A 20,043-nucleotide genomic window follows, 5' to 3' on the forward strand; every position below is an offset into this window, starting at 1 on the left:
GCATTATTTTTCACTGCAGCTGTGATTAAGCTCTGCAGGCAAACTTCACATAAACAATCCCAGGTGACAGGCAGTGCACAGGACAGCCATAGGCAATCATCACACACAGGATACAGAGAAGCAGGCAGTGCTATAGACAACTATATGTGAGGAGATAAGTTACATCAAATAACATAGCCTTGCGTGCTCTGTGATATGAAGCTGTGGAAGCTTCTGAATTCCTCTGTAAAGGTAAAAGCTGCCATCACCCGTCTGGTCAGGCACATATGAGGACAGCCCGTGTAAAGGCTTATCTTGCCAGGCACATCCGAGGACACCCACATGTGAGGACCCCGACCCACGTGTGAGCTGATGGTAGAAGTCACTTCCGGGGACAGAGACAGGCATCAATATGAAGATCCGACCGGTGTCACCGGGAATAGACCGGAGACTGAAACACCGGCTCACCGAGGTACGGGAAGAGGAGTGTGTATATATACTGACCTCCCTGTATACAGGCTGCTCTCACATATTATTGGGTGATTTCTTATAACTGGGGAATAGAATGGTTCCATCCCTGCTGTGCGCTCCACAGGGGACATACTAAAAGGAATGACAGAATGGAATGCCCATAGACTTTAATAGGGAGATGGAATGCCCATAGAGAATAATTTTAAAAAAATTCTATTTCTGACAGACTCTTTAGACATATCAAATTTTTTTTAAACCTACTTTTAAATATCAGTGGCCATGTTTAATATTGAGATTAGGTGGGATTATTGTTGTTTTTTATGGCATAACAAAGGTGAATGACAGAAGGGAATGCCCATAGAGTATAATGGGAAGTAAAATCTGAACTCGTTTGCTGGCAAATCTGAGAGACATAGCAATTTATCCTTTCGCACAGCTGTTCCTCAGGTAGAGTAGCAGATTGTAAAATTGAGATTATTTGGGATTACAGCTGTTTTCTAAGGAATGACAGATAAATAATAGAAAGGAATGCCCATAGAGCAGTGGTTCTCAACTCCTGTCCTCAGGACCCACTAACAGGCCAGTTTTGCAGGATAGCTGAAATACATCACAGGTGATATCATTTGCTGCTCAGTGATTGCAGTATTCTAGTCTGCATCTCCCCAAGGTAATACTTAAAATCTGGCCTGTTAGTGGGTCCTGAGGACAGGAGTTGAGAACCACTGCCATAGAGTATAATGGGAAGTGAGATGTGACCTGGAGTCAGAACCATTAGACATATCAGATCAATCTTTAGTAGGCATACTCTCTATGTTTAGTGATGATGTTCAAAATTGAGATGAAGCGGGATTATTATTGTTTTTTATGGAATGACAAAGGTGAATGACAGAATGGAATGCCCATAGAGTATAATGGGAAGAAAAATATAAACTTGTTTGCAGGCAAATCTGAGAGACATAGCAACTTCACCTTTCCCACAGGTGTTCCTTAAGTAGAGTAGCAGATTCTAAAATTGAGATTATTTGGGATTACAATTGTTTTCTATGGAATGACAGATAAATGATAGAAAGGAATGCCCATAGACTATAATAGGAAGTAAGATGTGACCCGGAGTCACAACCATTCAACATATCAAATAAATCTTTAACAGATATACTCTCAATTCAGTGGTAATATTTAAAATCAAGACAAATTTGATTATAATTGTTTTCTAAGGAATGAAAGAAGGAAATGCTCATAAAGTATAATATATAACAACTCTCTTGCAGGCAAACCTGAACGTTATAGCTATTTAAAAGGGACATGTATTCCATCTGAGACAACAGCCTCATTTAAAGGCTTTGCCTTTATTTAAGACAGTTTTTTTATGTATTAAAAATTGAAGATGCAATCCCGATCTTTGCAATATTCTCTTTACTTCAAATAATCATATACATTACAGGTAATCTGAGATAAGCGAATGCACAGTTTCTGCACACGTGCTGCTTGATGAAGAACATGTTATGGTCGAAACTGTCCAGTCGCTGATCTCAGATTACCTGCAATGTATATGAATATTTCAATTAAAGAGAATATTGCAAAGATTGGGATTGCATCTTCATTTTTTTTGATGTGTGTGTTTTTTGCAAAATTGAGGAGGTCCCCATTGGATGCAATCTTAAAAGAAGTATTCTGGCTACACTGCATAAGTGTCACACCTTGATTTAACCCTTTAACAAACTCACTATTGCCAAATGATGGCTACAGCGTGGCTCGATAACTCAGGGAGGGCCTACTATGATGTCCTCCCAGAATCGCAGGCGCACAAACAGGAGTATCCCTGACCGGACCCGGCGCATTACGGATCACGGCTGACAGCAGCTGTTTACCATGTGATCGCTCCGACAAATGACAGAGCAATCACTTGTAAACAAACCGGCGTCATGTCCGATCGGGTGCAGCAGCGCTGTGGGCTGGATCTGTAGTTCCCACAGCGCTGCTCTGTGCCGATTGCAGCATTCATCCACCCATCCATCCTCAGGCATCCCATACTCAGCCATACACAGCCCTAACCAGCCATACCCATTCATGCCCAGTCATCCCATCCATGCTCAGGCATCCACATTCATGGCTCAACCATGCTCAGTCATCCCCATCCACGGTTCATCCATGCCGCATCAGTTCTTATCCATGCCACTACAGTGCCTCCCAAAAGTGTAATAGGTAGGCAAATTAGATTTGAAATGTATGCCCCTAGAACACCTGACATTGCTCCCTGCATGTTGGGCCTCTGTATGTGGCCAGGCTGTGGAAAAGTCTCCCACATGTGGTATCGCCATACTCAGGAGGAGTAGGAGAATCTGTGTTGTTATTTTTGCTATGTACATGCTATGTGTTAGAAATATTGTATAAATGGACAACTTTGTTAAAAAATTTTAAAAAATGCGTTTTCATGTTCTTTCCAAATTTTCAAAAAAAAAATGACATGTTCAAAAGACTTATTATGCCTCCTAGAATATACATTGGGGTGTTTTCTTTCAAAATTGGGGTTATTTTTGGGGCATTTCCATTGTCCTGGTGCTCCAGGGCCTTTGAAAGTGCAAGAGGTAGTCAGGAAATTTTAAGTAATTTATGCTCCTATAATGCCTGAAGGTGCTTCCTGCATGTTGGGCCTCTGTGTGGTCACTCTGTGTAAAAGTCTCACACATGTGGTATCGTCATACTCAGAAAGAGTAGCAGAATGTATTTTGGTGTGTAATTTGTGGTATGCATATGCTGTGTTTGATAAATAACCTAGAACTGATTGGTTGCCAAGAACAGCTGTTTCAGATTCTGACTGCACCAGTTTTGATAAATTCCCCTCACTGTGTTTTACCTTTCTTACTCCTGACTACTGCATTCAAAGTATAGCACATTCTTTGTTAAAGCTTGCTGGGGGGGGCACCCAGAAAGAGGGAGGGGCCAGGAGATCTGGCGAGGAACCCAAGAAGAGGAGAGTCCAAGCTACTCTGTGCAAAACCACTGCAGATAGGTAAGTATAACATATTTATTATTTAGAAAAAACCAAGACTTTAATATCACTTTAAGGTTAGCTGTGTGTAGTAAAGGATATGCAATAGAACAGTTTTATTTTATTAAAATGTGCGTACTGAGGTTTGTACTGTCTGCTACATACTTGCGTGTGGCACAGTCATTAAAGCATATGGCTCTTTAAGCTCTTCCCACTGTAGAAGCAATCTGACTACACCCACAGTGTGTTGGCTTGGCATGGCGCCGCTATATTGCCACATACCATTTTTCTTGGGGGGGGCTGGTGCAAAAGAATGTCCAGATGTGCTAGCTACGCCACTGTTGTCATTCCATAGAAAACAATAATAATCACGCATAATCGCAATATTAAACATCGCCAATGATATTTAAAAATAGGTTTGCTAAGGATTCATTTGATATGTCTAAAGATTCTGTCACTAATTGAAATATTTTGTTCCATTATTCTCTATGGGCATTCCAACTCCCCGTTAAAGTCTATGGACATTCCTTTCTATCATTTATCTGTCATTCCATAGAAAACAGCTGTAATCCCAAATAATCTCAATCTTACAATCTGCTACTCTACTTGAGGAACAGCTGTGGGAAAGGTGGAATTGCTATGTCTCTCGATTTGCCTGCAAATGAGTTTATATTTTACTTCCCATTATACTCTATGGGCATTCCTGTCTGTCATATGTTTGTCATTCCATAGAAAACAATAATAATCCCGCTTCATCTCAATTTTGAACATCATCACTGAACATAGAGAGTATGTCTGCTAAAGATTGATCTGATATGAGCAATGGTTCTGACTCCAGGTCACATCTTTCTTCCCATTATACTCTATGGGCATTCCTTTCTATTATTTATCTGTCATTCCATAGAAAACAGCTGTAATCCCAAATAATCTCAATCTTACAATCTGCTACTCTACTTGAGGAACAGCTGTGGGAAAGGTGGAATTGCTATGTCTCTCAGATTTGCCTGCAAATGAGTTTAGATTTTACTTCCCAGTTTACTTCCCATTATACTCTATGGACATTCCCTTCTGTCATTCACCTTTGTTATGCCATAAAAACAACAATAATCCCACCTGATCTCAATATTAAACATGGCCACTGATATTTAAAAGTAGGTTTTAAAAAAAGAAATTGATGATATGTCTAAAGAGTTTGTCAGAAATAGAATTTTTTTTTCCATTATTCTCTATGGGCATTCCACTTTGTTCTATTATTCTCTATGGGCATTCCATCTCCCCGTTAAAGTCTATGGGCATTCCATTCTGTCATTCCTTTTAGTATGTCCCCTTCACAGTCTGCTGCTTGGAAAGCTTCCATTCCAGTTCTAAACTTCGTTTTCACTGACCTCTGTGGCTGCAGCACTGTGGTGCAAATCATCTTCAAAGTTCACAGCAGAAGCACTACTGTCAATCTCACTGTCCCTCCTAGCAGTGATTCAGTAGCTCTGCTCCCCCTTACCCGGCAGCGTCTCCTCGGCTCCCCCTTTACCCGGCAGCGTCTCCTCGGCTCCCCCTTTACCCGGCAGCGTCTCCTCGGCTCCCCCTTTACCCGGCAGCGTCTCCTCGGCTCCCCCTTTACCCGGCAGCGTCTCCTCGGCTCCCCCTTTACCCGGCAGCGTCTCCTCGGCTCCCCCTTTACCCGGCAGCGTCTCCTCGGCTCCCCCTTTACCCGGCAGCGTCTCCTCGGCTCCCCCTTTACCCGGCAGCGTCTCCTCGGCTCCCCCTTTACCCGGCAGCGTCTCCTCGGCTCCCCCTTTACCCGGCAGCGTCTCCTCGGCTCCCCCTTTACCCGGCAGCGTCTCCTCGGCTCCCCCTTTACCCGGCAGCGTCTCCTCGGCTCCCCCTTTACCCGGCAGCGTCTCCTCGGCTCCCCCTTTACCCGGCAGCGTCTCCTCGGCTCCCCCTTTACCCGGCAGCGTCTCCTCGGCTCCCCCTTTACCCGGCAGCGTCTCCTCGGCTCCCCCTTTACCCGGCAGCGTCTCCTCGGCTCCCCCTTTACCCGGCAGCGTCTCCTCGGCTCCCCCTTTACCCGGCAGCGTCTCCTCGGCTCCCCCTTTACCCGGCAGCGTCTCCTCGGCTCCCCCTTTACCCGTCTCCTCGGCTCCCCCTTTACCCGTCTCCTCGGCTCCCCCTTTACCCGTCTCCTCGGCTCCCCCTTTACCCGTCTCCTCGGCTCCCCCTTTACCCGTCTCCTCGGCTCCCCCTTTACCCGTCTCCTCGGCTCCCCCTTTACCCGGCAGCGTCGTCTCGGCTCCCCCTTTACCCGGCAGCGTCGTCTCGGCTCCCCCTTTACCCGGCAGCGTCGTCTCGGCTCCCCCTTTACCCGGCAGCGTCGTCTCGGCTCCCCCTTTACCCGGCAGCGTCGTCTCGGCTCCCCCTTTACCCGGCAGCGTCGTCTCGGCTCCCCCTTTACCCGGCAGCGTCGTCTCGGCTCCCCCTTTACCCGGCAGCGTCGTCTCGGCTCCCCCTTTACCCGGCAGCGTCGTCTCGGCTCCCCCTTTACCCGTCTCCTCGGCTCCCCCTTTACCCGGCAGCGTCTCCTCGGCTCCCCCTTTACCCGGCAGCGTCTCCTCGGCTCCCCCTTTACCCGGCAGCGTCTCCTCGTCTCCCCCTTTACCCGTCTCCTCGGCTCCCCCTTTACCCGGCAGCGTCTCCTCGGCTCCCCCTTTACCCGGCAGCGTCGTCTCGGCTCCCCCTTTACCCGGCAGCGTCTCCTCGTCTCCCCCTTTACCCGTCTCCTCGGCTCCCCTTTTACCCGGCAGTGCCTCCCCGGCTCCCCCTTTTACCCGGCAGTGCCTCCCCGGCTCCCCCTTTTACCCGGCAGTGCCTCCCCGGCTCCCCCTTTTACCCGGCAGTGCCTCCCCGGCTCCCCCTTTTACCCGGCAGTGCCTCCCCGGCTCCCCCTTTTACCCGGCAGTGCCTCCCCGGCTCCCCCTTTTACCCGGCAGTGCCTCCCCGGCTCCCCCTTTTACCCGGCAGTGCCTCCCCGGCTCCCCCTTTTACCCGGCAGTGCCTCCCCGGCTCCCCCTTTTACCCGGCAGTGCCTCCCCGGCTCCCCCTTTTACCCGGCAGTGCCTCCCCGGCTCCCCCTTTTACCCGGCAGTGCCTCCCCGGCTCCCCCTTTTACCCGGCAGTGCCTCCCCGGCTCCCCCTTTTACCCGGCAGTGCCTCCCCGGCTCCCCCTTTTACCCGGCAGTGCCTCCCCGGCTCCCCCTTTTACCCGGCAGTGCCTCCCCGGCTCCCCCTTTTACCCGGCAGTGCCTCCCCGGCTCCCCCTTTTACCCGGCAGTGCCTCCCCGGCTCCCCCTTTTACCCGGCAGTGCCTCCCCGGCTCCCCCTTTTACCCGGCAGCGTCGTCTCGGCTCCCCCTTTTACCCGGCAGCGTCGTCTCGGCTCCCCCTTTTACCCGGCAGCGTCGTCTCGGCTCCCCCTTTTACCCGGCAGCGTCGTCTCGGCTCCCCCTTTTACCCGGCAGCGTCGTCTCGGCTCCCCCTTTTACCCGGCAGCGTCGTCTCGGCTCCCCCTTTTACCCGGCAGCGTCGTCTCGGCTCCCCCTTTTACCCGGCAGCGTCGTCTCGGCTCCCCCTTTTACCCGGCAGCGTCGTCTCGGCTCCCCCTTTTACCCGGCAGCGTCGTCTCGGCTCCCCCTTTTACCCGGCAGCGTCGTCTCGGCTCCCCCTTTTACCCGGCAGCGTCGTCTCGGCTCCCCCTTTTACCCGGCAGCGTCGTCTCGGCTCCCCCTTTTACCCGGCAGTGCCTCCCCGGCTCCCCCTTTTACCCGGCAGTGCCTCCCCGGCTCCCCCTTTTACCCGGCAGTGCCTCCCCGGCTCCCCCTTTTACCCGGCAGTGCCTCCCCGGCTCCCCCTTTTACCCGGCAGTGCCTCCCCGGCTCCCCCTTTTACCCGGCAGTGCCTCCCCGGCTCCCCCTTTTGCCCGGCAGTGTCTCCCCGGCTCCCCCTTGCCCGGCAGTGTCTCCCCGGCTCCCCCTTGCCCGGCAGTGTCTCCCCGGCTCCCCCTTGCCCGGCAGTGTCTCCCCGGCTCCCCCTTGCCCGGCAGTGTCTCCCCGGCTCCCCCTTGCCCGGCAGTGTCTCCCCGGCTCCCCCTTGCCCGGCAGTGTCTCCCCGGCTCCCCCTTGCCCGGCAGTGTCTCCCCGGCTCCCCCTTGCCCGGCAGTGTCTCGGCGCCTCGGCTCCCCCCTTACCCGGCAGTGTGGCTCCCCCCTTGCCCGGCAGTGTGGCTCCCCCCTTGCCCGGCAGTGTCTCCTCGGCTCCCCCTTGCCCGGCAGTGTCTCCTCGGCTCCCCCTTGCCCGGCAGTGTCTCCTCGGCTCCCCCTTGCCCGGCAGTGTCTCCTCGGCTCCCCCTTGCCCGGCAGTGTCTCCTCGGCTCCCCCTTGCCCGGCAGTGTCTCCTCGGCTCCCCCTTGCCCGGCAGTGTCTCCTCGGCTCCCCCTTGCCCGGCAGTGTCTCCTCGGCTCCCCCTTGCCCGGCAGTGTCTCCTCGGCTCCCCCTTGCCCGGCAGTGTCTCGGCGCCTCGGCTCCCCCCTTACCCGGCAGTGTGGCTCCCCCCTTACCCGGCAGTGTCTCGGCGGCTCGGCTCCCCCCTTACCCGGCAGTGCCTCCCCGGCTCCCCCTTTTACCCGGCGGCGGTGCCTCCCCGGCTCCCCCTTTTACCCGGCGGCGGTGCCTCCCCGGCTCCCCCTTTTACCCGGCGGCGGTGCCTCCCCGGCTCCCCCTTTTACCCGGCGGCGGTGCCTCCCCGGCTCCCCCTTTTACCCGGCGGCGGTGCCTCCCCGGCTCCCCCTTTTACCCGGCGGCGGTGCCTCCCCGGCTCCCCCTTTTACCCGGCGGCGGTGCCTCCCCGGCTCCCCCTTTTACCCGGCAGTGCCTCCCCGGCTCCCCCTTGCCCGGCAGTGCCTCCCCGGCTCCCCCTTGCCCGGCAGTGTCTCCCCGGCTCCCCCTTGCCCGGCAGTGTCTCGGCGCCTCGGCTCCCCCCTTACCCGGCAGTGTGGCTCCCCCCTTACCCGGCAGTGTGGCTCCCCCCTTTCCCGGCAGTGTCTCCTCGGCTCCCCCTTGCCCGGCAGTGTCTCCTCGGCTCCCCCTTGCCCGGCAGTGTCTCGGCGCCTCGGCTCCCCCCTTACCCGGCAGTGTGGCTCCCCCCTTACCCGGCAGTGTCTCGGCGGCTCGGCTCCCCCCTTACCCGGCAGTGTCTCCTCGGCTCCCCCTTGCCCGGCAGTGTCTCGGCGGCTTGGCTCCCCCTTGCCCGGCAGTGTCTCCTCGGCTCCCCCTTGCCCGGCAGTGTCTCGGCGCCTCGGCTCCCCCTTGCCCGGCAGTGTCTCGGCGCCTCGGCTCCCCCTTGCCCGGCAGTGTCTCGGCGCCTCGGCTCCCCCTTGCCCGGCAGTGTCTCGGCTCCTCGGCTCCCCCTTGCCCGGCAGTGTCTCGGCTCCTCGGCTCCCCCCTTACCCAGCAGTGTGGCTCCCCCCTTACCCGGCAGTGTCTCGGCGGCTCGGCTCCCCCCTTACCCGGCAGTGTGGCTCCCCCCTTACCCGGCAGTGTCTCGGCGGCTCGGTTCCAAGCTGGCTACAAATTTTTGACATAAAACCTCTGTTTTAATTTCATTCTATATTTTTTACCCCATGATGTCATCACTATTTCTCTGCACTTCTCTCTTCATCGCTGGCAGATTGTGGTTGGGAGAAGGGGCTGTACATATTGTAGCTTTCTGAACACAGCAGACTGCCCTAGGTAACAACCACATGCAGTGCTGAGCCTCCATGATTGAAAGAACTATAATCCAGTAAATGAAAGGAATGGTTCAGGGACAGTAAGGCTGGGGAGGAAAGGGCTAGAGGATGCTAGTGCCTCCAGGCAGGATCTGTCTGACTGCTACGCAGGAAATGAGGTGGGATCCATCTGAATGCACACTGTAAGCTTCTCATAGAGTAAGCAATTAAAGTACAGGAGAGGATGTAATGTTTCCAGACCTGCTTGTATCCATTGTACTAAACGCACAAACCTTTCACTGCCCTGTCTTTGTATTGCAGTATTTGAGCAGTAATCGATGTGCAGGATTTGTGGATATTTCAGCTGTAGCTGCTGATCTGCAGAAGACATACAGGTATCATTGACTGTACTTAACTTTATATACACGTTTCTTCTTACCAAATAGAAACCGATAGACTTCTTTATTGCTGGTTTATATCAACAGAACAGGTCACTCTTGGCAATGATTTGTTAATACGCTTTAATTCAAAACTCATTGAATAAAACCTGCATTTTTGTTTTTGAAAAGAGTATGGAATGGGTAAAGATAAAAGCAAAAAAAAAAAAGCCAAACTTTTATTATATTGCAGCTTACCAATTCTTAATGTGAAAATATGCAGATAATGGCATGCTGCATCCCATTGACTTTAATGCAAAATCGCCCCCTATTGACTTCAGTGCAAAAACGCCCTCCCCCCCATTGACTTCAGTGCAAGAACGCCCCCCCATTGACTTCAGTGCAAGAACGCCCCCCCATTGACTTCAGTGCAAAAAAGCCCCCCCATTGACTTTAGTGCAAAAACGCCCCCCCCTAATTGACTTTAGTGCAAAAACGTCCCCCCCCCATTGACTTTAATGCAAAAACGCCCCCGCCCATTGACTTTAGTGCAAAAACGTCCCCCCCCCATTGACTTTAGTGCAAAAACGTCCCCCCCCATTGACTTTAGTGCAAAAACGTCCCCCCCCATTGACTTTAGTGCAAAAACGTCCCCCCCCCATTGACTTTAGTGCAAAGACGTCCCCCCCCCCATTGACTTTAGTGCAAAAACGTCCCCCCCCCATTGACTTTAGTGCAAAAACGTCCCCCCCCATTGACTTTAGTGCAAAAACGCCCCCCCATTGACTTTAGTGCAAAAACGCCCCCCCCCATTGACTTTAGTGCAAAAACGCCCCCCCCATTGACTTTAGTGCAAAAACGTCCCCCCCCATTGACTTTAGTGCAAAAACGTCCCCCCCCCCCATTGACTTTAGTGCAAAAACATACCCCCCCCATTGACTTTAGTGCAAAAACGCCCCCCCCATTGACTTTAGTGCAAAAACGCCCCCCCATTGACTTTAGTGCAAAAACGCCCCCCCCATTGACTTTAGTGCAAAAACGCCCCCCCATTGACTTTAGTGCAAAAACGCCCCCCCCATTGACTTTAGTGCAAAAACGCCCCCCCATTGACTTTAGTGCAAAAACGCCCCCCCATTGACTTTAGTGCAAAAACGCCCCCCCATTGACTTTAGTGCAAAAACGCCCCCCCATTGACTTTAGTGCAAAAACGCCCCCCCCCATTGACTTTAGTGCAAAAACGCCCCCCCATTGACTTTAGTGCAAAAACGCCCCCCCCCCATTGACTTTAGTGCAAAAACGCCCCCCCCCCCATTGACTTTAGTGCAAAAACGCCCCCCCATTGACTTTAGTGCAAAAACGCCCCCCCCCATTGACTTTAGTGCAAAAACGCCCCCCCCCATTGACTTTAGTGCAAAAACGCCCCCCCCATTGACTTTAGTGCAAAAACGCCCCCCCCCATTGACTTTAGTGCAAAAACGCCCCCCCCCATTGACTTTAGTGCAAAAACGCCCCCCCCCCCCATTGACTTTAGTGCAAAAACGCCCCCCCCCCATTGACTTTAGTGCAAAAACATCCCCCCCCATTGACTTTAGTGCAAAAACGTCCCCCCCCCCCCCCATTGACTTTAGTGCAAAAACATACCCCCCCCATTGACTTTAGTGCAAAAACGTCCCCCCCCCCCATTGACTTTAGTGCAAAAACGCCCCCCCCATTGACTTTAGTGCAAAAACGCCCCCCCCATTGACTTTAGTGCAAAAACGCGCCCCCCCCATTGACTTTAGTGCAAAAACGCCCCCCCCCCATTGACTTTAGTGCAAAAACGCCCCCCCCCCCCATTGACTTTAGTGCAAAAACGCCCCCCCCATTGACTTTAGTGCAAAAACGCCCCCCCCATTGACTTTAGTGCAAAAACGCCCCCCCCCCATTGACTTTAGTGCAAAAAACGCCCCCCCCCCTTGACTTTAGTGCAAAAAACGCCCCCCCCCCCATTGACTTTAGTGCAAAAACGCCCCCCCCCCCCATTGACTTTAGTGCAAAAACGCCCCCCCATTGACTTTAGTGCAAAAACGCCCCCCCCCCCATTGACTTAAGTGCACAAAACACCAGCCACGTTAATTACATTAAAAAAAAAAAATTAAAAATTGTCCTGTTTCGGGTTTCAGCCAAGGGCATCCTCAGTTTTCGGCACTGGAATTTTAATTTCGATGCACCACTGCTTTATCCCAAAAGGAAGAAACTGCTGGAGTTTGGCTTCATTTTGTTACTGTAGCTAAATCTGCTAGTCCATCTCCCCTTCTCCCCAGACTGACAATGCTGCTGTCTAAAGGTGCCCCATGTGTTCCTTCATCCAGAGTGGGGGCACTCTAGTTCAGGAGGTGTATTACTGGCCAGATCAACAGGTGAAAACATAAGGGGGGGGATCCACACCTGCTTATGGTAGAAGTAGTACAGGGGCTAGTTAGCAACTAGGATTGCTTTTACAAGAGAGCTGACCACCGGCCCTAAAAAAAGGGTAGCAGGGTGTGCATCATCCTGGTATAAGTACCCAAAGTCCAGCGATGTATGGGTACGCTGCTGGTCTGGAAATGGTTAAACAGACCTTGTAATTGCATGCACAGTTATTATATAGCCTCCTATGTGGGTTACTTAGTAATGCAGTTTCTCTCTGCTTGGCTTGATCAGTAGGCCTTGAGGACCAGAGATAAAGAATAACTACAGCATAGCTGGCACTGGAGGCATCGCTCTGGCCTCACAGCTGCATCCTGGGAAGGCTACATTACCAATGTCATCCTGGAAAATCTCATCTGTAAAGTGCAAGATCTTGTGAGACTTTTTGAAATCTTGTATAGTCTCAGGGAAAGGCATTTTTTTCCTGTGATCTTTCATACATTTTTTTTTTCCCCAGATGATGTGCACTGCTAGATATTCTGGGAAGTAAAGGGAGAAAGAAATGAAAAGTTTTTCTTAGTAACACTGTGCCAACCTAATCCTTCACCCTAATGCCAGTAATCTGCTCTTCTGGAACACTGATTGCAGAGTCTTGTGAACGTGTAGTGATGGAAAAACTTGTTTATGTTTTAGTGCCGAGTATGGAAGAAGGAAACGGAATGCCTTCAGAATCCAGGTAGAGAAAGGTGAGCATTTTATGTAATGCAGTAAAACATCATTTTGCCTTTCACGTGTTTGATTTTTATATCGTTATTCAAGTATTGATATCACCAGTTCTGCTTTCAGTGTTCAAAGTTATCTGCGAGGAGAACGAGGATATTGAGGACCTGGAAGATGTACATTTGGCAAAGCGGGCAAAGAGAGGAGCCTATGGGTAAGTTCCGTTCTTATAGAACCACTTATTTCCCCTTTCACAGGGGAACGTATATATATATGTGTGTGTGTGTGTATATGTGAGAGCCCCTGACTCTGTGAAAATGAGTGTAAAATGGACACAGGACTCTCAGAGGCAGTTTGAGAAGATTTGTGAGCAGAGAAAACTATGCTTTAAGTTTTTTTTTTTTTTTTTTTTTTTTTCCCTGGCTTTTGTAAGCCTGGATTGGGACTGGAAACTTGAAGACTTCAAAGAGCATTTGGAGGGAAGGAGTCTTCAGTCTTGTGTCCGGGCTTTCAAGGAGTTATGCAGGTTGTGTATGTGTGTGTCTAGGTGCACAAACCCATTATAAGGCAGATCTAAGCATAGCTCATGGGAGTTGGAGCAGTTGCTGCAGCTAGGAGAGAAGTGTGCTCCTGTTTAGGAACTGAGGCAATATCCTTGAGATGGCACTCCATGTGGGAAAGGTTCCAGGTCAGTGGACTGGGAGACCATAGCTGAGACAACTGGGAGAGACAGTCCAGGGGACCAGAGGAAATCGTGAGGCTCAAAAGGAGTGACAAAGCCTGGAGTCACAGGAGAACCCCTTCCTGGAGGCCAGGAGTGGGCCTGCGCAGCACTGAGTGAGCCTTAAAAGCCAGGTGGCTTGGCATTTTCATTTTGTTTGTTTCTGGAGAAGAACCCCTGTGTGGGCAACCCATGCATGTATGAACTTTCACTTTTGTTCTTTTTAATAAAAGTGGGCTACCATGCCCTAAAACCTGGCATCTACCACTGAGCTAGACATCCCCCATATCTCTCCTCTATATATATCTCTCTCTCCCTCTATCTATATCTATCTCTATCTCTACACAAGTTTGAGGGAAAAAAAAATAAAACAAAAAAGTTTATCTTTTAAGCCTTTTTAGGTTACATACAGAGATATTTTAAAGCTGACATTTATTCTGCTTTATTATTTTTTTGCTGTTTCTGCATTTCACTTTTATCAACATGCTAATGAAATTTGTAATTTTAACTTTTCTGCTTTTATGACATACCTTTTATAGACCCTGCAACATCACTGGGTTCCTGTGCTTCCCTTTGCAATACAGGCAGATCATGGCTGGTGGGATGAGTGGCAGGATGCTGGACACAGCTTTTTGAAAACCTCACCGCACACTCCCTCAGTACCAGTGTTAATTTTGTCAACTTAAACTAGGAGTGAAGTGTCAGAATTGGCCTAGATGACAAGTGGTTAATGAAAGGGTGGGCCAAAAACAGCCAGGCTATACAGGAAAGAGCTAGATGAAGCTGGACGTCTTCCGGCCAGGCCAGGAAATTAGGCGGGCTCTTTGACTTGCTTCAGGCTCTAAGGCACACTATGAGAAGCTCACAGTGTGCAGTAAAAATTAGATTAAGTGGTTTCAGTACAGGAGAGGACCCGGTACAATTGTGCAAGACTGAGGGTAAGGCTGGAATTCGGCTTTAATCTCTTTATATGATACAATGTGCAGCGCTAATAAAATAAACAAATACCAAATGCATAAAAACTTTAGCATATATATATCTATATCTATCTATATCTATATATATATATATATATATATATATATATAGATATAGATAGATAGTGACCTTCTATATATAAAAAATAATGAAATATAAAAAGCTTGTGCTCCGTGAGTCACACTCAGTCCTTATTGGAATATTTAAATAATGGTCCTTCTAAGTGTAATGTCCTACATACACAAGGTTAACCACCACTGCGCCTCGGAAACAGTCTAAATGATGATGATCACCAACTAGTAAAGTCTATCTGTAGCTGCCACTTAGTGAATAACAATATGTGAGTAATATTTCTAAATCTTGTGACGTGACTATGGTGTATTGCAACCCACGTGAAGAATAAAAATGTGGCGCTATCCTAATCACCCTCTCTGTGGTGTCACTATTGACAGTGAATATCCTAATCTAATAAACACTTTTAAAGTGTGTGAATAAAGCAAATAATGTGAAAAATAATAATAAAAAATATGATATATATATATAATGAAAACAAAAAACACCATACACAATACAATACCTACAGTGACTCAGTGATGAAATTGCTGGAAAACCACAAATGTGTCACTCCTATAACCGAGTGTGTGACAATTCAATGTGCACACTCAACATAAACTACGTGACTTAATAAATAAAAGTCCAAAATAAGTGCACATATGTGTGAAAAAGAAAGTCCGTGATAAAAATGCAAAACAGTTGTGCCACAGCAAATCCTTGTAGTTCCTGAAGTTAACTTGAACTTTCCACCACACCTCTGTGTTCAGTGTTCCCTCTCCCAATAGACAGTCTCTTACCAGCTCTGTGTGCCCCCACTTTCGTATGAGGCTGACAAGCAAAAGAGTTTCCAGGCAATCAGAAGGGGTTAAATGTATTCCATTCAGGGGCTCGTTCCATATGCAAATGAGAAAGAACTCCCAATAGTGTGATAACGTAAAACCTTTATTATACACACTTCAAGATACACTTCAAAAGATTCACTCACATTGTGTCAACTCTATAACAGCATAACAAAAAATCCACGGCAATCTGTACACTGCAATCTCCACACAGCAACCTGGGTAGGCTTTCCTAAGACTTTCCTAAGGGGTGTGCGGTCGCGGAGGACCTTGACGCCGCTGGCGTGTAAAGGGGTCTATCTCACCCTCTCCTCGCTCGCTCTTCCAATGGGCCCTCCGTCTCCCCTGACAAGCGAACCACAGCGCTTTGCTTCCTTCTGTCACACAGTATCTGGTGTTTTATCCTTCACTCGGCTTTGCCCCCGACATGTTTCGCTACAACTGTAGCTTATTCATGGGAGTGTGACTCACAGAGCATGAGCTTTTTATATTTCATTACTTTTAATATATAGAAGGTCACGATTATATTATATATAGATGCTATATACAGTTTTTATGCATTTGCATTTAGTATTTATTTTATTAGTGCTGCACATTGTATCATATAAACTCACATTTTGGGAAGTGCGGGCAGCTGATTATAGTTTCATTTAATATTTATTATTTTTATGGGGATTTATTTTAGGTTTAGTGTGGCAGCTCTCAAGGTTTTACATTTATTTTTTTCAGCTTTAGTCTCGCCCCCCCAAGAACACAGGCAGCATTGTAAACCTGCAAAGTGGTTTTTTATCCCTTTCATACACTATTCAAAACTAACTAAAACATGTTTTGGCTTTACATGTAGTTGAAAGCTAAATTCCAGGCAACCAGCTAAATACAAATTAAAATGCATATTTATGTTGCTAAAAAAATAAAATAAAGTAGCCAGGTTATTGATCTGGGTTTTCTGTGCTGCAGTTAAGCTCTTAGTCTGGTCACCTCCCCATCCCTGGCCTTTGACTGGCAAATAAGGAAAAGCAGTGAGCACATATCTCTCCTTTTCCTTCCTCACAGCATATTTCTCATCTGCAAAATGAGCAGATAAGCATGAGCAGAGCCCAGGTATAGATTAGAACCTTTAGACAAGGGAGCAGCTTTGCAACCCACTGGGAGCTCCTCTATATGGCAGTCAGCCAAACAGAATATCAGTGCTAGGATGTGGTGTGGGTGGAATGCAAATTATGTGGTCATAAAGATGTCAATCGACAGAAAAGTATTCATAGAGAGGCAAATACTTCCATAGTAAGTTATAAAATCTAAAATGCACCAAACCCTGATCTAAAGTAGAAAAACACAATTGATTTCTGATGTATTTATGGTCTTTATAGTTCCATCTAAATCAGTTGTGAAAGGGGAAAAAAAAAGCACACACTTATGACATTAAAAATTAGTTATTTTAAAAACTGTCATAAGAGGATTTTATTCAGGGCAAAGGATCAGTTCTGTTAGGCCTCTTGCACACTGTAGCTTGAAAAAGCTCTGTGCACAGGGCATCTCCTGTGCACAGCCCTCTTTAGATCACCCCACAGATTTTCAATCTGATTCAGGTCTGGGCTCTGGCTGGGCCATTCCAAAACTTTAGGTCCTGTTCACACCTATTAGATGTGGCTTACACCGCATCCAATTTGCAGGACATTTTAAAATGCATTCATTTGAATGCATCTGGTTCACATATGTGCGTTGCATTCGCACTGCGCATTGCCCAAAAAACGCATGCGTTTTCTGGGCATTGCGGTGCGAATTACAAGTACATTATCTTCCTTGGGAACGCATCTGATTCGCAGATGCATTCTGTTCTGAACACTAATTCTCCCCTTCTCCTCACTACACCTCTCCCCCCTCTCCCTGCTCACTGATCCGCAGCTACAACGGAGAGGAACTGCTGAACAGCTGTTTTTTCGCACCGCACATGTGTGAACCCAGCCTTAATCTTCTTCTGGATTTGGATGTATGCTTTGGGTCGTTGTCATGCTGAAAGATGACGTTCCTCTTCATGTTCAACTTTCTAGCAGAAGCCTGAAGGTTTTGTGCCAATATTGACTGGTATTTGGAACTGTTCATAATTCCCTCTACCTTGACTAAGGCCTCTGTTCCAGCTGAAGAAAAACAGCCCCAAAGCATGATGCTGCCACCACCATGCTTCACGGTGGGTATGGTGTTCTTTTGGTGATGTGCAGTGTTTTTGCGCCAAACATCTTTTGGATTTATGGACAAAAAGTTCAACCTTGGTTTCACCAGACCAGAACACATTTTCCCACATGCTTTTGGGAGACTTCACATGTGTTTTTGCAAAATTTAGCTTGGCTTGGATGTCTTTCTTAAGAAAAGGCTTCCGCCTTGCCACTCTACCTCATATCCCAGACATATGAAGAATACGGGAGATTGTTGTCACATGTACCACACAGCCCGTACTTGCCAGATATTCCTGCAGCTCTTTTATTATTGCTGTAGGCCTCTTGGCAGCCTCCCTGACCAGTTTTCTTCTCCTTTTCATCAATTTTGGAGGGACGTCCAGTTCTTGGTAATCTCACTGTTGTGCCATATTTTCTCCACTTAACGAGGACTGTCTTCACTGTGTTCCATGGTATATCTAATTCCTTGGAAATTTTCCTGACTGATACATTTTAACAATGAGACTCCTCTGATGCTTTGGAATCTCTCTGAGGACCATGCTGTAGGATACAACTGAGAAAATGTCAGGAAAGACCTACTAGAACAGCTGAACTTTATTTGGGGTTAATCGGGGGCACATTAAATGATGGCAGGTGTGTACTGACTCCTATTTAACATGAGTTTGAATGTGATTGCTTAAAGAGGAAGTACTTCCTCTCTTGCTCCCCGCAAGGCCTGCAAATTAAAAGCATAATGAGCTAGTATGCATCGCATACTAGCCCATTATATGACACGTACCTGCAAACAAAGCCCGCGCTGTCCCCTGTGCAGGCCACGTCCATCTTCGCCCCTCTTCTTTCCGGGGCCGCGGACTTGGCTCTGACTTGCCGGAGCTGCGTGACGTCACTCCCGCGCATGCGCATGGGAGCCCTCAGTCACGGCACATGCTTGGGGAAGAAACGGCACGGTGGTCCGTTTCTTCATAGCGCATGCTCAGACGACGACATTGGCGCACTCCAAGTGAAATGTCTCCTAAACGGCGCACGTTTAGGAGATATTTCCACTACCTATAGGCAAGTCTTATTCTAGGCTTACCTATAGGTAGAAGTCACGCAAAAGGGTTTACAACCACTTTAATTATGAACACAGCTACATCTCCAGTTTTAACCGGGTGTGCACACTTATGTAACCACATTATTTTATTTTTTTTATTTTTAATCCATATGAATAATATGCAAAACAAATCCATATAGTGACGTGATATCCACAATATCCCTTGGTATTGGAAACTTCACCAAAAGAATAGTGCCAATAGAAAAGTGAACACCTCCACCTAGTGAGTTGGCTGCTTACCAGCTCCTGAGACCTCCTACCATGGGAGGTGTCAAACACTTGTGGCTCTTAACCCAGCGAGGGCCTTTGATCATCCAAGGGGATCACACTGACATGTCTCCACCGCTCAATGGAAGTCAATCACTGAGGGGTTCCATAAAAGAAATAAAGCCTGTGTAAAAACTTGGGGGTTTTATTTGTAGAAAAAGTATTGCACCTACACTAAAGATGATAAAATCGCATTAATTTAACCGGCTGACCGACTCATAATGCAGCCCGTAGTCCGGGACTGACGCAAACGCGGTGACGTCAGCACGCTCCTCCCTATGCGTTTCGTCACAGATGACGTCACCTGTTATTGCTGCTCAAGAGTTTCCTTCCAGTCTGTCAGGGAGGAGTTTTAAGGAATTTGACTTGACCAACCAGTTTAGACTCCAAGACTTTCTTCCTGAAGGTCAATGGTGCACTATTGAGGTAATTCAAACAATGCTGTCGCCCCCTCTGGACAGGTGGCGAGCAACACAGATTAGACACTTTCTCACCACCTCACAATATGTGCGCTCCTCTAGTCATTCCTTGTCTGCTTTTGAGAGGCTCTACCTAGATCCCACACCTCTCTGCCACCTTCTGTCATTAATGTATGTGATGCTGATTAAGCCCCAGGAAGGCTTTATTCCTCCCTATCTACGAAATTGGGAACGTGACCTGAGCCGGCCCTTCTCGGAGGTACAAGGAGAGCGTATGTTGTGCACCGCTCCTCAATTGCGAGTAGGTTCATGGAGGTGGGGTTTAAGGTCCTGACCTGATGGTATAGAGTGCCCACGCTCTTTTACATAAGATTTACCCTTCAGTTCCCTCCACTTGTTGGCGTTGTCAACAGTCAGATGGTTCACTACTACGCTTATTTTGGACATGCCCCTTCTGGGACACTATTCGGAAATTGGTTTTTAGACTGACAAATATTTCACTAGCAGATGATCCAATGCAGTGGTGGCTTCACCTCACTTCGATTTTGAGGCGTAGATATCAGAAGTCCCTCTTGATCCATCTTCTCAATGCTGCTAAAATGTATACCGCAAAAATAGAAATACTCGCAACCCCCATCAGTTGGTGCGTGGATAGCTGTGCTGAATGAAATTAACCCGATTTAACAATTAACAGCTGCATTAAAAGGAAAAGGTGAACAATTCAATAAAACCTGTTAGTTTTGGCACGATTTTCTGTACTCACAAGATTTCCACACCTTTGTGGCCTCCTCGGTTGAGCAACTGCAACTGTGCATGCATTC

The 20,043-nt window shown here is 48.6% G+C and overlaps 1 protein-coding gene across 1 annotated transcript in view; it reads left to right on the forward strand.

The window, feature by feature from the left end:
- The first annotated feature begins 288 nt into the window (after positions 1–288).
- The window catches only part of NVL (nuclear VCP like), a 133,752-nt gene continuing 113,997 nt past the window's right edge, over positions 289–20,043 (forward strand). The window contains exons 1-4 of the mRNA XM_073628327.1: positions 289–451; positions 9,517–9,590; positions 12,654–12,706; positions 12,807–12,894. Coding sequence (XP_073484428.1) covers positions 392–451; positions 9,517–9,590; positions 12,654–12,706; positions 12,807–12,894 — 275 coding nt within the window. The 5' untranslated portion in view covers positions 289–391. The remainder of the gene's footprint in view (positions 452–9,516; positions 9,591–12,653; positions 12,707–12,806; positions 12,895–20,043) is intronic.

Source organism: Aquarana catesbeiana, linkage group LG04 (assembly GCF_042186555.1).
Source record: "Aquarana catesbeiana isolate 2022-GZ linkage group LG04, ASM4218655v1, whole genome shotgun sequence".
Lineage (NCBI taxonomy): Eukaryota > Metazoa > Chordata > Amphibia > Anura > Ranidae > Aquarana > Aquarana catesbeiana.